Raw genomic sequence first — 13,564 nt, forward strand, 5'->3', positions numbered from 1 at the left:
AACAAGACCACCGGTGCCCCACTCAGTGCGTGTGAGGCATTGTGCGTCTTCTCACTCGCTTCCCCCAGCCACACTCTGAGGTGGACACCGCCCTCTCCTCAGGGCTCGGCTCGGGCGCCACATCCTCAAGGCCTTCCTGCCCCCTCCGCAGTCACACGATCACACTGCCCCATTGGACAGGCCCTCTAGGACTCATCGCTGACAGAACTGATAGACGTATGTCTTCAGTGGTTTGCTTCCTCCACTCACATCTCATCTCTCTCAGGACAGGAACGTGTGTGTCTCACCTACTCCTGTATCCTCGGCCTCAGAGCACACCTGGCAGGCGCCATGCAAGGAAGAGCACCCGTCCGACGACGGGGTGGATCCAGTCTGTCTCACAGACACTGGAAACTGAAGCTTCAGGGGATAAGAAACTCGCCCGAGTCACTTAAGCTACCAGAATGAAGACTGAACCCAGCTCTGGCGCTCGACTTTGGGACTTTCGTCTTGGTGACTTCTCCCGACGGTGACTCCCTGCCGCTACTGAGCTTTCCACGTGACCCACACGCCGTGTCCCCCCGTAGTTGGTACAAAGTGGGGTGGAGACAGTGAGCCAGGGCCTCAGCCTTGACTTCTGGGAGGTGAGTGTGCCTATGAGACCATGACTTTGGTGTTGGAGAGGCCCTTTCTTACCCTCATGTGGCCTCAGGTCGCTAAGCTGCAGATAAGTAAAGTGGGCAAATAAGAGCACTGTTAACAGGGTTGTCGTGAGAACTGAATCCAATAATTCAAGCAAAGTGCTTCCAACTGGGCTTGGCACAGAATAAGTGCTCGTTGTCATCAATAATCATAATCATGATCATGATATTGTCTTAATTACTCTAATCAACTCCAATAATACTAGAGCACTGACAATACAGCACTATACTAATGCTATGGTATTATATAATTATCATCATTGTTACCACCACACGCCTCAGCTAGCCAAAATAGAACCGTTCGGGGCATCTTAATGAAATCGCTGACGGGTTCAGGAATCCTGTTCTCACGTGGGACCTTCAGGACAATGAGCACAAATTCTGAAACTATCCTTTTCTTCCTTTCCCGGAGGCTCCGCTGGTCCACTCTCTGGAATTCTCAAAGAATTTCCAGAGAAGTCGGACACACTGGCTCCGCCCCCTGGGTCAAACCTGGCTCAAAGCCCAGGTGCTCCCCCTGCATGCTTAATTAAGGACCGCATGGGATACACATACCTCGATCTTTTTAAAGCCAGAGTCCACCCAATAAAGTAACTGGCTGAGGGGTTCAAAAGCCAAGGCTTCTACGGTCTCCAGGCCAGAATTGATGATCACCTCTTGCCCTGTACTCCCATTCAAACAGAGGCGCTAAAGAGAGGGTGGGAAAAAAGGCTGTGAGTACGCGAATGACCTCGTGCCAACTCAAGTCCCGTGGATGGCAACCCTTTACTCCACGGGCTTTGACCGGCAAGGGATGAGATGTCTTCTATCAGTAAACGTTCCACATGGGCGAAGCCGGTTTTTAACAAAGCTTTTCTAAAATGTATTAACGGTTTCCTGTTTCCAAGGAGACTCTAGAGCTACACAGAACTTAATCATTGATATTACTCGGCATCATCCTTATGAACGCTGATAACTGAACAACACTGTATCCCAATAATGAGGTCGGAGATTACTGAGAAGCACGAGTCTGTTTGCTTTTGAAATAAATGAAACCAGACTGCTGTTATTTTTAAGTTCTTGAGTCGGCTTTTCTAGGCTCTCCTCCCTTGGGAAGCTCCTGGCCGTCGGGTGCTGTCCCTGGGACAAGCTACACTGAGCGGTCGCTGGCGTCCCCCAGCCCCAGCCCCTCGAAAACCCAGGCACTGTAACATTTCTGCTGGGTTGGAAGTCCGGATAAAACTTGTTGGAATTGCTTTTCTAAAAAGAATTAAATAGGCAATGAATAAAGATCAAATAGCTCTCCTTTAAAATGCATGAGCTTGAGTCTATGGCTATCTATCTGGCCCGTGAGGGGATCTTTATAGTTCACTTGCTGGTTCTTGGCTGTGTTCCGAATAGCTGAAGTGGGTAATTACGTGAACTGCGGGTACGTCACGTGTTCCTGTATCATGGCTCGGGAAGAAGGTCGCCTCAGAGGCAGCTGGTATGATAGTAACTCATCATCCTATACTCTTAGTCCTCAAATCTTCCCGGCAGGAAAAGGGAAGTCTCACTTACAAGTAAGATGGCAGATTTGGGGCTCCCTTAGTCCTTCCTACGAGGACAGAGGTGGGCAGGGCAAGAAAATACCAAAACAGAAGAATGCAAGGTTTCATCCATCAGCCCTGAGAGGAGTTACGACTTAAAACGTCTAATACCCATTTCCCTAGGCCGTCCTGAAGGAAGCTTATCAGGATTGGGCGGTCACAAGGCACGGCCCCCACGAGCGGACCGAGGGTTGACATACCTGGATGGTGTCCAAGGCCAGGTCAGACCAATACAAGCAGTTGTGCTCATAGTCAAAGTCCAGGGCCACTGCGGCCCGTAGCCCCGTGAGGGGCAACTGCTCGGTGGCTCCCGAGGCCAGGTCATAGCGGTGGATGGACTTCCGCATGGCATACAGGATGAATTCGTTCTCCTCTGCACAGACACAGACAAACAACAGAGCGGGTGGACGAGGGGGATGCTGAGGAGTCCTAGCATGTCTGACCTTTTTTCTGCTCACACATAAACCTCATGGCGCAGATCAAGTGGAAGAGCATCGGAATCAAGACTGAGAAGGTGTGAAAAGTGGAAGCCCATTTCTGCCTTGAGGGGCAAGTTACTTCAACTCCTGTAAATCTGTTTTCTCGTCTGCAAACTGTCTTACTTGTTGTAATTGTTTTTTTTTTTTTTTTAATTTAGAGGCCCCAGTCATGCTCCAACATCCACGCTTCTGAGCTCGGCCCAGAAGTCTTTAGAGTCACACATGACAAAATAATTACCCCACTCGGCATGCTCTCCCTCGTCACACGACTGCATCACATGGCACCATAATCATGTTGAGGAGAGACCCTGAGTCACTGAAGACTTGTAGCTAATCTGTTTGCTCACCCATCCAATGTTATTCACAATGACATACAGCAATTACATCAACCTATTATAGTTTCAACAGTAACAGTACATTTGCCCCTGAACACTTACAAAACGTTGCCCAACACAATCCTCGCAAAGGTCCTATTTCTTCTTGACAAACCCTGTACAATGTCCACACTACGTCCCAGGCACCGTTCACTGGTATAATGACTACATCGTGGAAGGACCACTGTGAGCTCAATTTTACAAATGAGAAAACGGACAGCAGAGAGGTTAACGCACTCGAGGTCACACAACTAGTAAGTGGCAGGACCAAGGCTTGAACTCGGGCAGCCTGGATCCAGAATCTGTGTTTTACCCCCTACACAATGCTGCCTCTTGGGATAGAGAGGCTAATGCTGTCGTTTTTTTAAGACGCAGAAATAGAGGCCCTGAGTGCTTAAGAAGACTGACTGACTGACGTCAGACAACGAGTAACTAGAAGAGCTGGTGCTCCCTCTCTTCTGCTTAGGGAACAGCATGGAAAACATGCAGATCCTTCTACAGTGACAGAGATGCACAACATACCTGCATCCAGGTCTAACGCGACCACTTTGACGGCAGGCTGCATGTGGGACCTGATCCCCTCTATTGCACACCCGCACAGTGACCGTTTCTCTCTCTCGCCCCCGTCCCCTTCATTCAGTGAGTTCACACGCACTAGCTACCCGCTTTACAAGGGCTCCCACACAGATAATGCACCCCAAAAATAAATCAACCTACAGGTTTTGTTCTTTTTTTTACGATTTTATTTATTTATTTGACAGAGACACAGCGAGAGAGGGAACACAAGCAAGGGGAGTGGCAGAGGGAGAAGCAGGCTTCCCGCTGAGCAGGGAGCCCGATGTGGGGCTCAATCCCAGGACCCCGGGATCATGACCCGAGCTGAAGGCAGATGCTTTATGACTGAGCCACCCAGGCGCCCCTCGACCTACAGTTTTTAATAAAGGTAAGTTTGCCTTCTCTTCCTTTGGTCTCACTGCACTTCAAAAGCATCTAAGCCACCACCACATGGTAACCGATCTCTTCCTCTGGTTTTCAAGAAAAGCTTCCCACCGCAATTCCCAGTGAAGGGGATCGTTAAGATGAAACCTGCCGAGCCTGTAAATGACCCAGAAACCAAGGACTCTCATCGAAGCTGCCACGGAGAGCCACGGAGGTTACACTCACAGCAGCAAGCCTCCCACCCACGTCTCTAACGTCCACAAACCCCATTCTGTGGCTTCGGTTTTTCTTCTAACCAACTGATGCCTTTACAGCAGAGCCTGGGTCCAGAGAGACTTGCCTTAGGATTAGGTAGAGAGGAACGTTCTGCATTTCCGTGTTCAAAACTTAACCTAGGAAAGGAACAGAATTCTTGGCCAGTCCCAGCCATACCTGCGCACCGCCTGGACTCTGTGTTATTATAGTAATCATAAAGGAAGAAGGATGACTTCATTTTTAAAAATCCTTCCAAGATGCCCGGACGACCTCCTCTTTGCAAAGATGCTATAGTTCCCGTCAGCTCTAGGAAAGCTTCCTTTCCTTTCGTGGTACACCCTTGCCTTCATTTAGGAGGTGGCCTACATGACAAATGTGATTTTTCCACTTTGTTCCCTGTTCTATTTTCTCCTCTCAGAAAAGAAAATAGCACCTGGGTGGCTCAGGCATTAGCGTCTGCCTTCGGCTCAGGTCATGATCCCAGGGTCCTGGGATCGAGCCCGCCTCAGGCTCCCTGCTCCGTGGGAAGCCTGCTTCTCCCTCTCCCACTCCCCCGGCTTGTGTTCCCTCTCTCGCTGTGTCTCTCTCTGTCAAATAAATAAATAAAATCTTAAAAAAAAAAAAAAAGAAAATAGCTTTCCTACCGGTTTAGATGGCTTTAAACCGTTTTGTCCCTCGCTGAATTATCTCCAGAAATGTTTATTACAAAAGCATGTCTTAAGAGCAATCACTCAAACCCTACTCACCCAAACCCTCATCAATAACAGCTCTTGTGAGGAGCGTATTTGAATATTATCTGCTCATTTGCGGGAATCTGCTGAAGCCGTGTTCTTTTGAAGTCTCCACAGTGAGGGATGTTAATTACTCTGGTAATGATGGAAGATTAAATTAAAGAACTAATGAGCTTAGCATGAAAAACACCGGGGCACACTGGCAAGCAGCAAGCGAACAAGGGGGGCGCTCTGCCCCGCCGGGGGAGGCCCACACGCTTCTTGCGATCCAGCGGGCACTGACGGCTGTTCCATCAGACACCACGGCCACGGATGCGAGTGCGCGCCAACCATTCACCTTCACCGAGAGGTCAGAGCAGGAGGAAGGGCTCACAGGGAATAAGGAAGCTCTGCACGAGTAAGTACTAGAAACAGAGCAGGAAAGGAAAGATGCTAAGAGATTAACTATTTGCAAGAGTATCATCATTTCGAGACTAGATTGCAAATACCACACACCACTCACTCAACTTAAAGCATGTTTGGACCACACTCTCCCTTTACAGCGTATGCACTCACTCCAGAGAAGTTTTTCCTAATGAGCATGCATAATGATCCCCTAAAGTGATGGGAATGACACTCATTTGCCACTTGGGCAATATCCGAGGAAGAGCATGAGGCTGAAGAGTCTGAATTTGAGCTCTGTCACTTACCAGGTGTGTGACCTTAAATAGGTGGATTAACCCTCTTCTCTGAACATGCTTCTTTATTTTTTTTTTAAATGGAGCTTACGACAGGATCTGCTCCACTGGGTAGTGATAAGGATTAAAATGACGACACATGGAAAAGTACATTAAAATGTGTGAAATTCCATTAAAGTATTCATTATACTTATTATTATAAAAGTTAAGATAGACCACTTAGCTACATCCCCAAAAGACGCAAGTCTCTCTATATTCAACTCTGACAAACAGATCGAGGAACACATAAAAGCCTCCCCTTCACCCATCCCTAGGATACAAGAGATGCAGAATAAACACTTTTCAATGAACAAAAGGGGATTCCCTCAAAAAATACTTTCCATTCCTACAAAAGCATAAGGCTATAAATAAATTTGGTTTGGATACCAAGCTTAGGGGAAAAGGGGAGCTCTGTGATGCTTGTAATTTCCATGTCTTTCCTCCACTAAGCGAGAAGAGCCATGAGACTAGACCTGTGTGAGACTGTGAGGATGCTGTGGTGAGTATCTCAAGAACTCAAAGGCAAGAAACCACCTCTTACCTGCCAAGGGACACGGGACCAGTTCTCCTTCCAGTCGTATTTCAACGTCTCCTCCACTACAAGTGTCCCCAGAAATCTTCCGATAGCTGTCACCCCCCCCACCCCAAGAGCAAGAGATTAGACACAATCAGGAATAGTCATTAAGTCTCCATAATTGGAAATATATTTCCTATCCACGGACAATAGCGTTCATCTATTCATTTCCCTATAGGACAAGACGACATGTAATCGTTCTGAATTGGCCCTGCTTAGAGTTACACTGGGCAGCCCACCCAGTGGGGAAGCTGTCCTGGGCAAAAGTTTACATATAGCTCTCCAACAAACTCCTGTGAAGACACGTCCTTGCTGAAGTTTATGACTTAACACAAAGCTAGAGCTGCAGAGAAGCTCACAGATTTGCGTTTTTCTCGCTGAGGATAGAAGAGTCTGTAAACATCCTAATTCTAAATATTGCCCAAGCTCCCTGAGACCTGCTAGCTTGGAATCCAAGCACTTGGAGTATGAAAGGAACCCAGGTGGTCCTCTCTGCTCTCAAGCCCAGCGCAGACCCCTCGTGTCCCGGCTAAGGTGACTGGTGTGAGACATACCCTCTTGTTCTCCTATAAGTAGAGCCCACAGGACAAGGCACGGGAGGAGAGTAGGACTTCCCAGAAAACTCAGGATCCGGAACACAAACCTCTAAGAACAAATCTTCACTCATCTTGAAGCCGAAGTCACTAAAAAGGCAATTGGGGTTCGTTAGGGCCGTTGGTTTACATACTTGGGGCACGTCAGTACCAAACCCTGTGACTTCTCCCACAGCGCCTACCGCTTTAATGTAAGTTACCGAATACGTCCCTTTTAAGAATATTCACCTTTTTACATTAACACATTTTCAAAAGAAACTTTACATCTGAGCCATGATTGGAAAACCATGATCATATGCCAAAAATAAGACAAAAACAATATAAATCATTATACCAAAAACCAAAATAATATTAAATTTTTTAGCTGGATTCAGTTCCCTACCCAAAGACTCTGGGTCTGCCTGGTCTTTGTTAAGAGGGATTAGGAAATGGGGATTAGGAAATGGGGGTGCCTAGGTGGCTCAGATGGTTAAGCATCTGCCTTCAGCTCAGGTCATGATCCCAGGGTCCTGGGATCGAGTCCCCCATCGGGATCCCTGCTCAGCAGGGAGCCTGCTTCTCCCTCTGCCTGCTGCTCCCCCTGCTTGCACTCTCTCTCTCTCTCTCTGTGTCAAATAAATTAATAAAATCTTTAAAAAAAAATTTTTTTTTAAGTAGGGATTAGGAAGTGGGGGCGCCTCGGTGGTGCAGTTGGTTGGGCATCTGACTCTTGGTTTTGGTTCAGATCATGATCTCAGGGTCCTGGGATCGAGCCCTACATCGGGCTCCGTGCTCAGCACAGAGTCTGCTTGAGATTCTCTCCCTCTCCCCCTCTCTCTCTCCCTCTGCCCCTCCTACTCATGCTTGCTCTCTCTAAAATAAATAAAATCTTAAGGGGATTAGGAAATGTAAAAAGTTACTAGCACCCAGTGATCCTCTCTCCTTGATGTGATTAGAAGAATTAAAAAGGAAATTTAAAAGAATAACCTTTTTTTAAAATTAAAGATTCAATGTTATTTAAGATCATGTCCACGTACTACCTAAAATTACCTTGGGTGTCTCACCCTGCACTTCGGGACACAGTGCTTTGGTCCACGAGACCTTTCACAATTTGAGGGCCACATATCTCTGCCAAAACACCCATCTCCAAGGGCAGAGCCCCAGAGCAGGAAGCAGGGAAGCAAGGTCTAGTCCCAACTCTGCCCTTCACTGCATGACTTGTCCGGACTGCATTCAACAACCCCAAGATGAGGCAACTGCCCTAGCTAATTCCCGAAGCCCTGACCAAAACTTAAACTCTAATTCAAAGGAATTTTCCACATTGATGTGCTCTACTCAAAAGGCTTCATTTACTCTATTCAGTCCAATGAATACTTACTTAACACCTTCTCCACGAGAAGTATTAACAGGTCCATGGCTAAGTGGTTTGTGTTGTTTATTGTGTCATAATCCACATTTAGCAATTTGTAGGAATTTTTCAGAAGGGAGAGCTTTATTACTGTACTGAACAGGTCTCATTCATTAAATTAGGTAATTTTTACTGAACGGCTGCTTAAAATCTTTTTCGGGGCCAGGTGGAGCTTTAGCTAATCACATATTTGCCTCCAATGGCAAGCACCCGTTCTTAGGGGGGTTTCTTCAATCTGTAGGTTATGGCCTCTAACAGGCTGTGAATACACACTGGAGAGTCAAGCGCAGCTTCTGAAAGAGACTATCTCTGAAATCAGGGAACATACGGGCCAGTGGCTGGGCTTCCCAGAGAGGTCAGAAAGGACTGTCAGAAGCAACCAGACTTTCCAATGTAGTTGTCCCTGAGGAGCTGAACTAATGCAGAGACTACAAGTTCCCTCATTCTCATTTCCCCTCCTGCTATCAACCTTCAGACCATCTCTTTCCTCACGGCCACAGTCCAAGAGCCACGCAGTCCAGCCAGCTTCTTTCCAGCAGCTGCACAAACACAGGCCTTGGGCCATCACCCTCACGATCTCATGTGGCCTAAAGCCCAACTCCGTGAGGGGCAAGGGCAGGTGGTTTTCCTGGTCTATAAGAAAGGCTCAGCACCTCGTGGGTTTCCATGAGTCTGCTGGGGCGAGCGTGCGGACCAGCGGGAGCCAGGCCAGTTTACCAAGAAGGCACATCAGCCTCTGGTTTTGGTTTGTTGTTGTTGTTGTTTTGGAAGAAGAGGGGCAGATTTTAGAGAAAAAGCACAGTAGTGGTCATTAAGAAAAAAAAAAAAACCAAAGAGTTGTTAGATTTTCTTGCATGTTTTTTTACTTCATTTTGTTTTCAAGTAGTTAATGGGGATACGAGAGGGAGGAAAGAGAGCACTAAAATTTTGTTCCATCAAGGGCCTGGGCCTCTACAGTCAGGGGGACCTCGGGCCAGCAAAAACTCTCCGATTAGAATTACAATTCGGGGGTATCGAAGGGAGAGCAGAAGGCAGCAAAGGGGCACTGGAATGACACCTCTGGGAACATCAAACAGCTCTGTGGTTTTGCAGTGGGAGGGTCTACGCTGTTATCTTGGAGCCACGGAGCTTTCAAAGGTAATGCACATCTTGCACGGTCCAAAACCCTGCTGTTCAAAGGACAGGTTTACAGATAAGCAGCACCGGGATCAGCCGGAGCCTGGCTAGAACTAGAGAATCAGAGCCGGCATTTCCACAAGATCCCAGGTGATGCCCACGCACACTCGGGATCCAGAAGCACTGGTCTAGGGCAGGAGCTAGCTAAGCCTGGTTAGCTGTTCTCGCAAAGAAAGCTTTATGGGGCCACAGCCATGGCCCCATTCGCCACCTACATCTCCTTCCATGCTACCGTGAGCAGTCGTGGAGCTGCCCACAAAGACCATACGGCCGGCAAAGCCGAAAGCGTTTACTCCGTGGCCCTGGTCCAACCCCTGGACTAGCACCTATCAGAGGCTTCTGGCTTTTGTCAAGATAAGTGTGGCTTCCCAAAGCAAACTTTAGTTTTTTAGGGGCCTGGCAACTACTGAGAAATGAGTTACGTGCTTAGTTTGATACCCATGCTCTACAGAAGACCCGCCTCGCCTGGGGTGATTTTATGCGGGATTACAGACTCAAAGGACTGCCTCAGGGCTCGGAGATCCTATGCGCTTTCCAGCTAGAATCCTCTTCTAAAGCTAAGCTCTGTTCTGATCATCGACTCTCCTCAAAAGCCTTCAAAGACCCCCGCCTGCTTACAGAATAAGGCCCGTACCCTTTCTGTCTCCACCCTCCCGGATCAGCCTCAGCTGCACTCACTGGCCTCACTTTATACCTCCAAGGCATCCGAGCCGAAACTCCAATGCCTTCCCCGCCTCCACCCCTCCCCAAGGCGGCCACATCTCAGACTGCTCCCGTCCACAGATTCAGGTACTTCCTTAAGGCCCATCTCAAACAGCACAGCCTCCCAAAACTTCCCGATTTGCCAGAAGCACATCAGTCTCCTCCTTCCTGCCAATAATCACAATAAAAGCACCCATTCCTCCTCCAAGGTGTGTTGCAGCTTTCCCTCTCCAGCCACATTATTTGTGCGCTTGCGGCTTCTTCTGCTTCCCCCTTTCTCAGCCATGCCTTGGGTACTCTGCTTCAGGACGGAGGAACATACAAATATATATATATGGGCTGACATTCCCTCGTTTCTGCAGCATAGGGCTCCCCAAGGAAAAGGAGCGTGACCGACAATGGAATCTTGAAGCTGCCCTCATAGAAATAAATCCCAGGGTGATCTCTTCCTAAATCAGCTACTGCAGCTTCCCTAGGGTGTGACACCTCTCCCTCATTTCGTAGCTATAAGAACGAAATGGAATAAACTAGGCAAAAGGTGCCTAGCACAGAAAAAAAAATGCTTAATACCTAGTGACTTCCTTTGATCTGCCTTCTTTTGCTCAGGGGAAGGGACCGTGCCCTAGTCTTGGGGGCCACGCTGCTGCCTGAGGAAGACACAACCCAGCCCCCGGGGAACGAAGAAGAACCAACCATTCGTAGTCCTCTCGCGTACAGGAGCAATTGGATACGACCACCGGCCTGTCAAAGTCTTCTCCGTTAAAGCACGTGGCGTGGGGAGTCCTCCGTTTGAAAACGGTCTTGTGTCCTAGCAAACACTCGTTGCCCCGCTCATCAGATGGCGACCAGAGCTTGTAGTCGTTCTCTGTGCAGGGCACCCCTGGGGAAAAGGAAACGCAGCAGGAAGCATTTGAGGGAGACCTGCGCACGCAGGCTCTCCCGTCTTCCCCAGCCCCGGGCCCGAGCACCCGCGTCCAGCACACCCTGCTGCTGCTCGGCAGGCACACGGGCCTCTGCAGCTATCCCAAGCCTCCAATCAGCTTGCTGTGACGCCAGGAGGCACCCATGCCAATGGACATGGTACCTCCCGAAACAGAGATGCTCATCTCTGAGAAAGCTGGGCACCCTCTAAAAGCTTCTGAAATAATTTAGCAGATTCTGCAGTTCCCTCCAGAAGTAGGTATCAGAGGGGTTTACAGCCCAGGGAGTTCGGGTCAGGCTGGATCCTGGATAGATAGATGGTAGCCTTCAGGAGTATGGTTTCCCACCTGCCTCCCACCTGCTTCCTGGGCAGGGTGGGCACGCCTGGAAGCAACAGCCCAAGAGAGCAATAGACAATTCACTGTCACTACTTGGAAGGTACAGAATCTCCAGGGAAGGAGGCTGAGAAACGGCAGAACAGCCTGGATGATCGCTCCATGTTCACTTGGAATTTAAGTAGAGTGGTTTCTACAGGAATTCCAACGTATGCCTATGTCTACACTGGTACTCTATGTCTTCTTTATAGACATGTCTTCCATCAGATTACATGCTGCCTAAAACTGATGAAAAGCTGTCAGCTCGTCGCCATTCCCATCAGCAAGTACTTATTAAACCCTGACTGTTAAGCTCTCTGGCTGTCCGGTGGGTGGAAAATACACATGCACGGGACAGGTTCTTATTTCCGAGGACCTTATAATCTAGTTGATGGGGAATGATACAAACAGGGTGACGGACACAAATGCAGAATTCAGGGCGTGAGGAGTACGCTTATGCTCTGGACACAGAGAAGAGGGGGAGGTCCTCTGGTGGGGATATTAGCAGCCAAGCGCACTTGATCCTGAAACAGGGAAAGGATTTCAATCAGCGGAAAGTGACTGGGGAGCAGAGGGGACATTTCAGTCAGCTGGAAGGATTGCGCCCAGGCAGGAGGAGGAGGAAAGAGCAGGGCTGCAGGGGGCGGGGGGGGGGGGGTGGCGCGGGAGGGGGAACAGGGGAGGAAGGAAGATGCGGAGTCGCACCTCTCCCTGCTTCCTTGTAAGTCCTGTGCCTACCCTAGCGGACGCAGAGGAGATCCTAGACAGCTGGGAGGACCCTGCTTCGTCTGGTACCTGGCCATTCACATGGGAGTCACTCGCTTGATCTGTCAAACCAGAACCGCTGACTGGGAAGAACAGTTTTCATTTACTCACATGCTAAACACATGTATACCTAAGCTTACTGTGTACCAGTGATTGTGCAGGGAATGAGGGCACGAGATAACACAAGGTCCTCCCAAGAATGGCCTGAGTAACTCTCTTCGCACGTCCCAGTCACTCACTGCATACATGCGCACCTCCTTGCGCGGCTACACTCTCCGAGCTACCGAGGACCTAAGCTGATGCTCTGGTCAGCACGTTTCCACCAAAAGGGCCAAGGAGGCAGCGGCTTACCCAAGGCATCCGTGGCATTGACCTGAAGGATCAGCCAGTTGTGGACATTCTCTTTGTTGGAGCCAAAGATGGTGAAGACAGTGCTCTTCTCGCCGGGCTCCGTGAGGAGTCCGTACACAAACACTGGGCTCTCGGAGAAGATGAACGTTTTCCAGGTCTCCCCTTCGTTGGTGCTGTATCTGTCCAAAAACGAGGAAGAGGATCCTCGCGGTTAGAGTCTCTAGGGCAAAGGCTTGGTTTCCAGGTAACATTCTCTAGGGAGGGGAGCCAGGACTCCTTGGAGAAATGGCTGAGGCAGAGAACGTTCAGGGTTGTACCAGAAAGCAAGGAAGGGCTCAGGGACTAATGTGATGGGTGCAAAAGGACACGGCAGCCAGCTCGATGGAGCTCCAGCTGGTCAGTTTGGGACAATCTGAACATAAAAAGAAAAATGATGGTAACAGATTATACACTAAATAAAAATAGGGTAAGGGTCTCTGAATGATCCAAAAAGGGACAGAGAAGGGAAGGAGGGAAATGTTCTTCTTATATTACAATGCTACCTGATATAATGTGAAAACGATGACAGCATGAGAAAATGACCATCCATCACCCACAATCTAGTAATGAACCAGGCAACATGATCACTGGATGCTAAAACCACTGGGTGGAAGGAGTGCTGGGGACCGGGGTGTTCACATGGTCTAAAACGACCAACCCACAGATGAATCATTCACTACAAATGGGGAAATGCAATTCTACAGTGGACCAGAGTCACAGCCTCCACCAGACTCAGCACCACGAACAATGGCACAATCTAATGTTACAGGCCTCCTGGAGAAAGCCCTGCGGATAGCACATCGTCTACGTGCTATTCTGTACATCCAGACAATCTAGCATGGGCGACATTCTACATGGCAACTGGTCTGGATTCTTCCAAAGCAAAAGTGAGGCCGTGAAAAACTTAAACCAACAAAAGAAGGCAGAAGGCTTGTTACAA

General features: G+C 48.8%; 1 protein-coding gene across 2 annotated transcripts in view; it reads right to left on the reverse strand.

The window, feature by feature from the left end:
- SORL1 (sortilin related receptor 1) overlaps nt 1-13,564 on the reverse strand; it is a 152,108-nt gene that overhangs the window by 64,881 nt on the left and 73,663 nt on the right. For both annotated transcript variants that reach the window (XM_036088009.2, XM_078058847.1), the window contains 6 exons: nt 12,586-12,764; nt 10,868-11,054; nt 6,871-6,999; nt 6,284-6,369; nt 2,449-2,621; nt 1,236-1,367 (listed from right to left, as the gene is read on the reverse strand). In XM_036088009.2, coding sequence (XP_035943902.1) covers nt 1,236-1,367; nt 2,449-2,621; nt 6,284-6,369; nt 6,871-6,999; nt 10,868-11,054; nt 12,586-12,764 — 886 coding nt within the window. The remainder of the gene's footprint in view (nt 1-1,235; nt 1,368-2,448; nt 2,622-6,283; nt 6,370-6,870; nt 7,000-10,867; nt 11,055-12,585; nt 12,765-13,564) is intronic.

Source organism: Halichoerus grypus, chromosome 11 (genome assembly GCF_964656455.1).
Source record: "Halichoerus grypus chromosome 11, mHalGry1.hap1.1, whole genome shotgun sequence".
NCBI lineage: Eukaryota > Metazoa > Chordata > Mammalia > Carnivora > Phocidae > Halichoerus > Halichoerus grypus.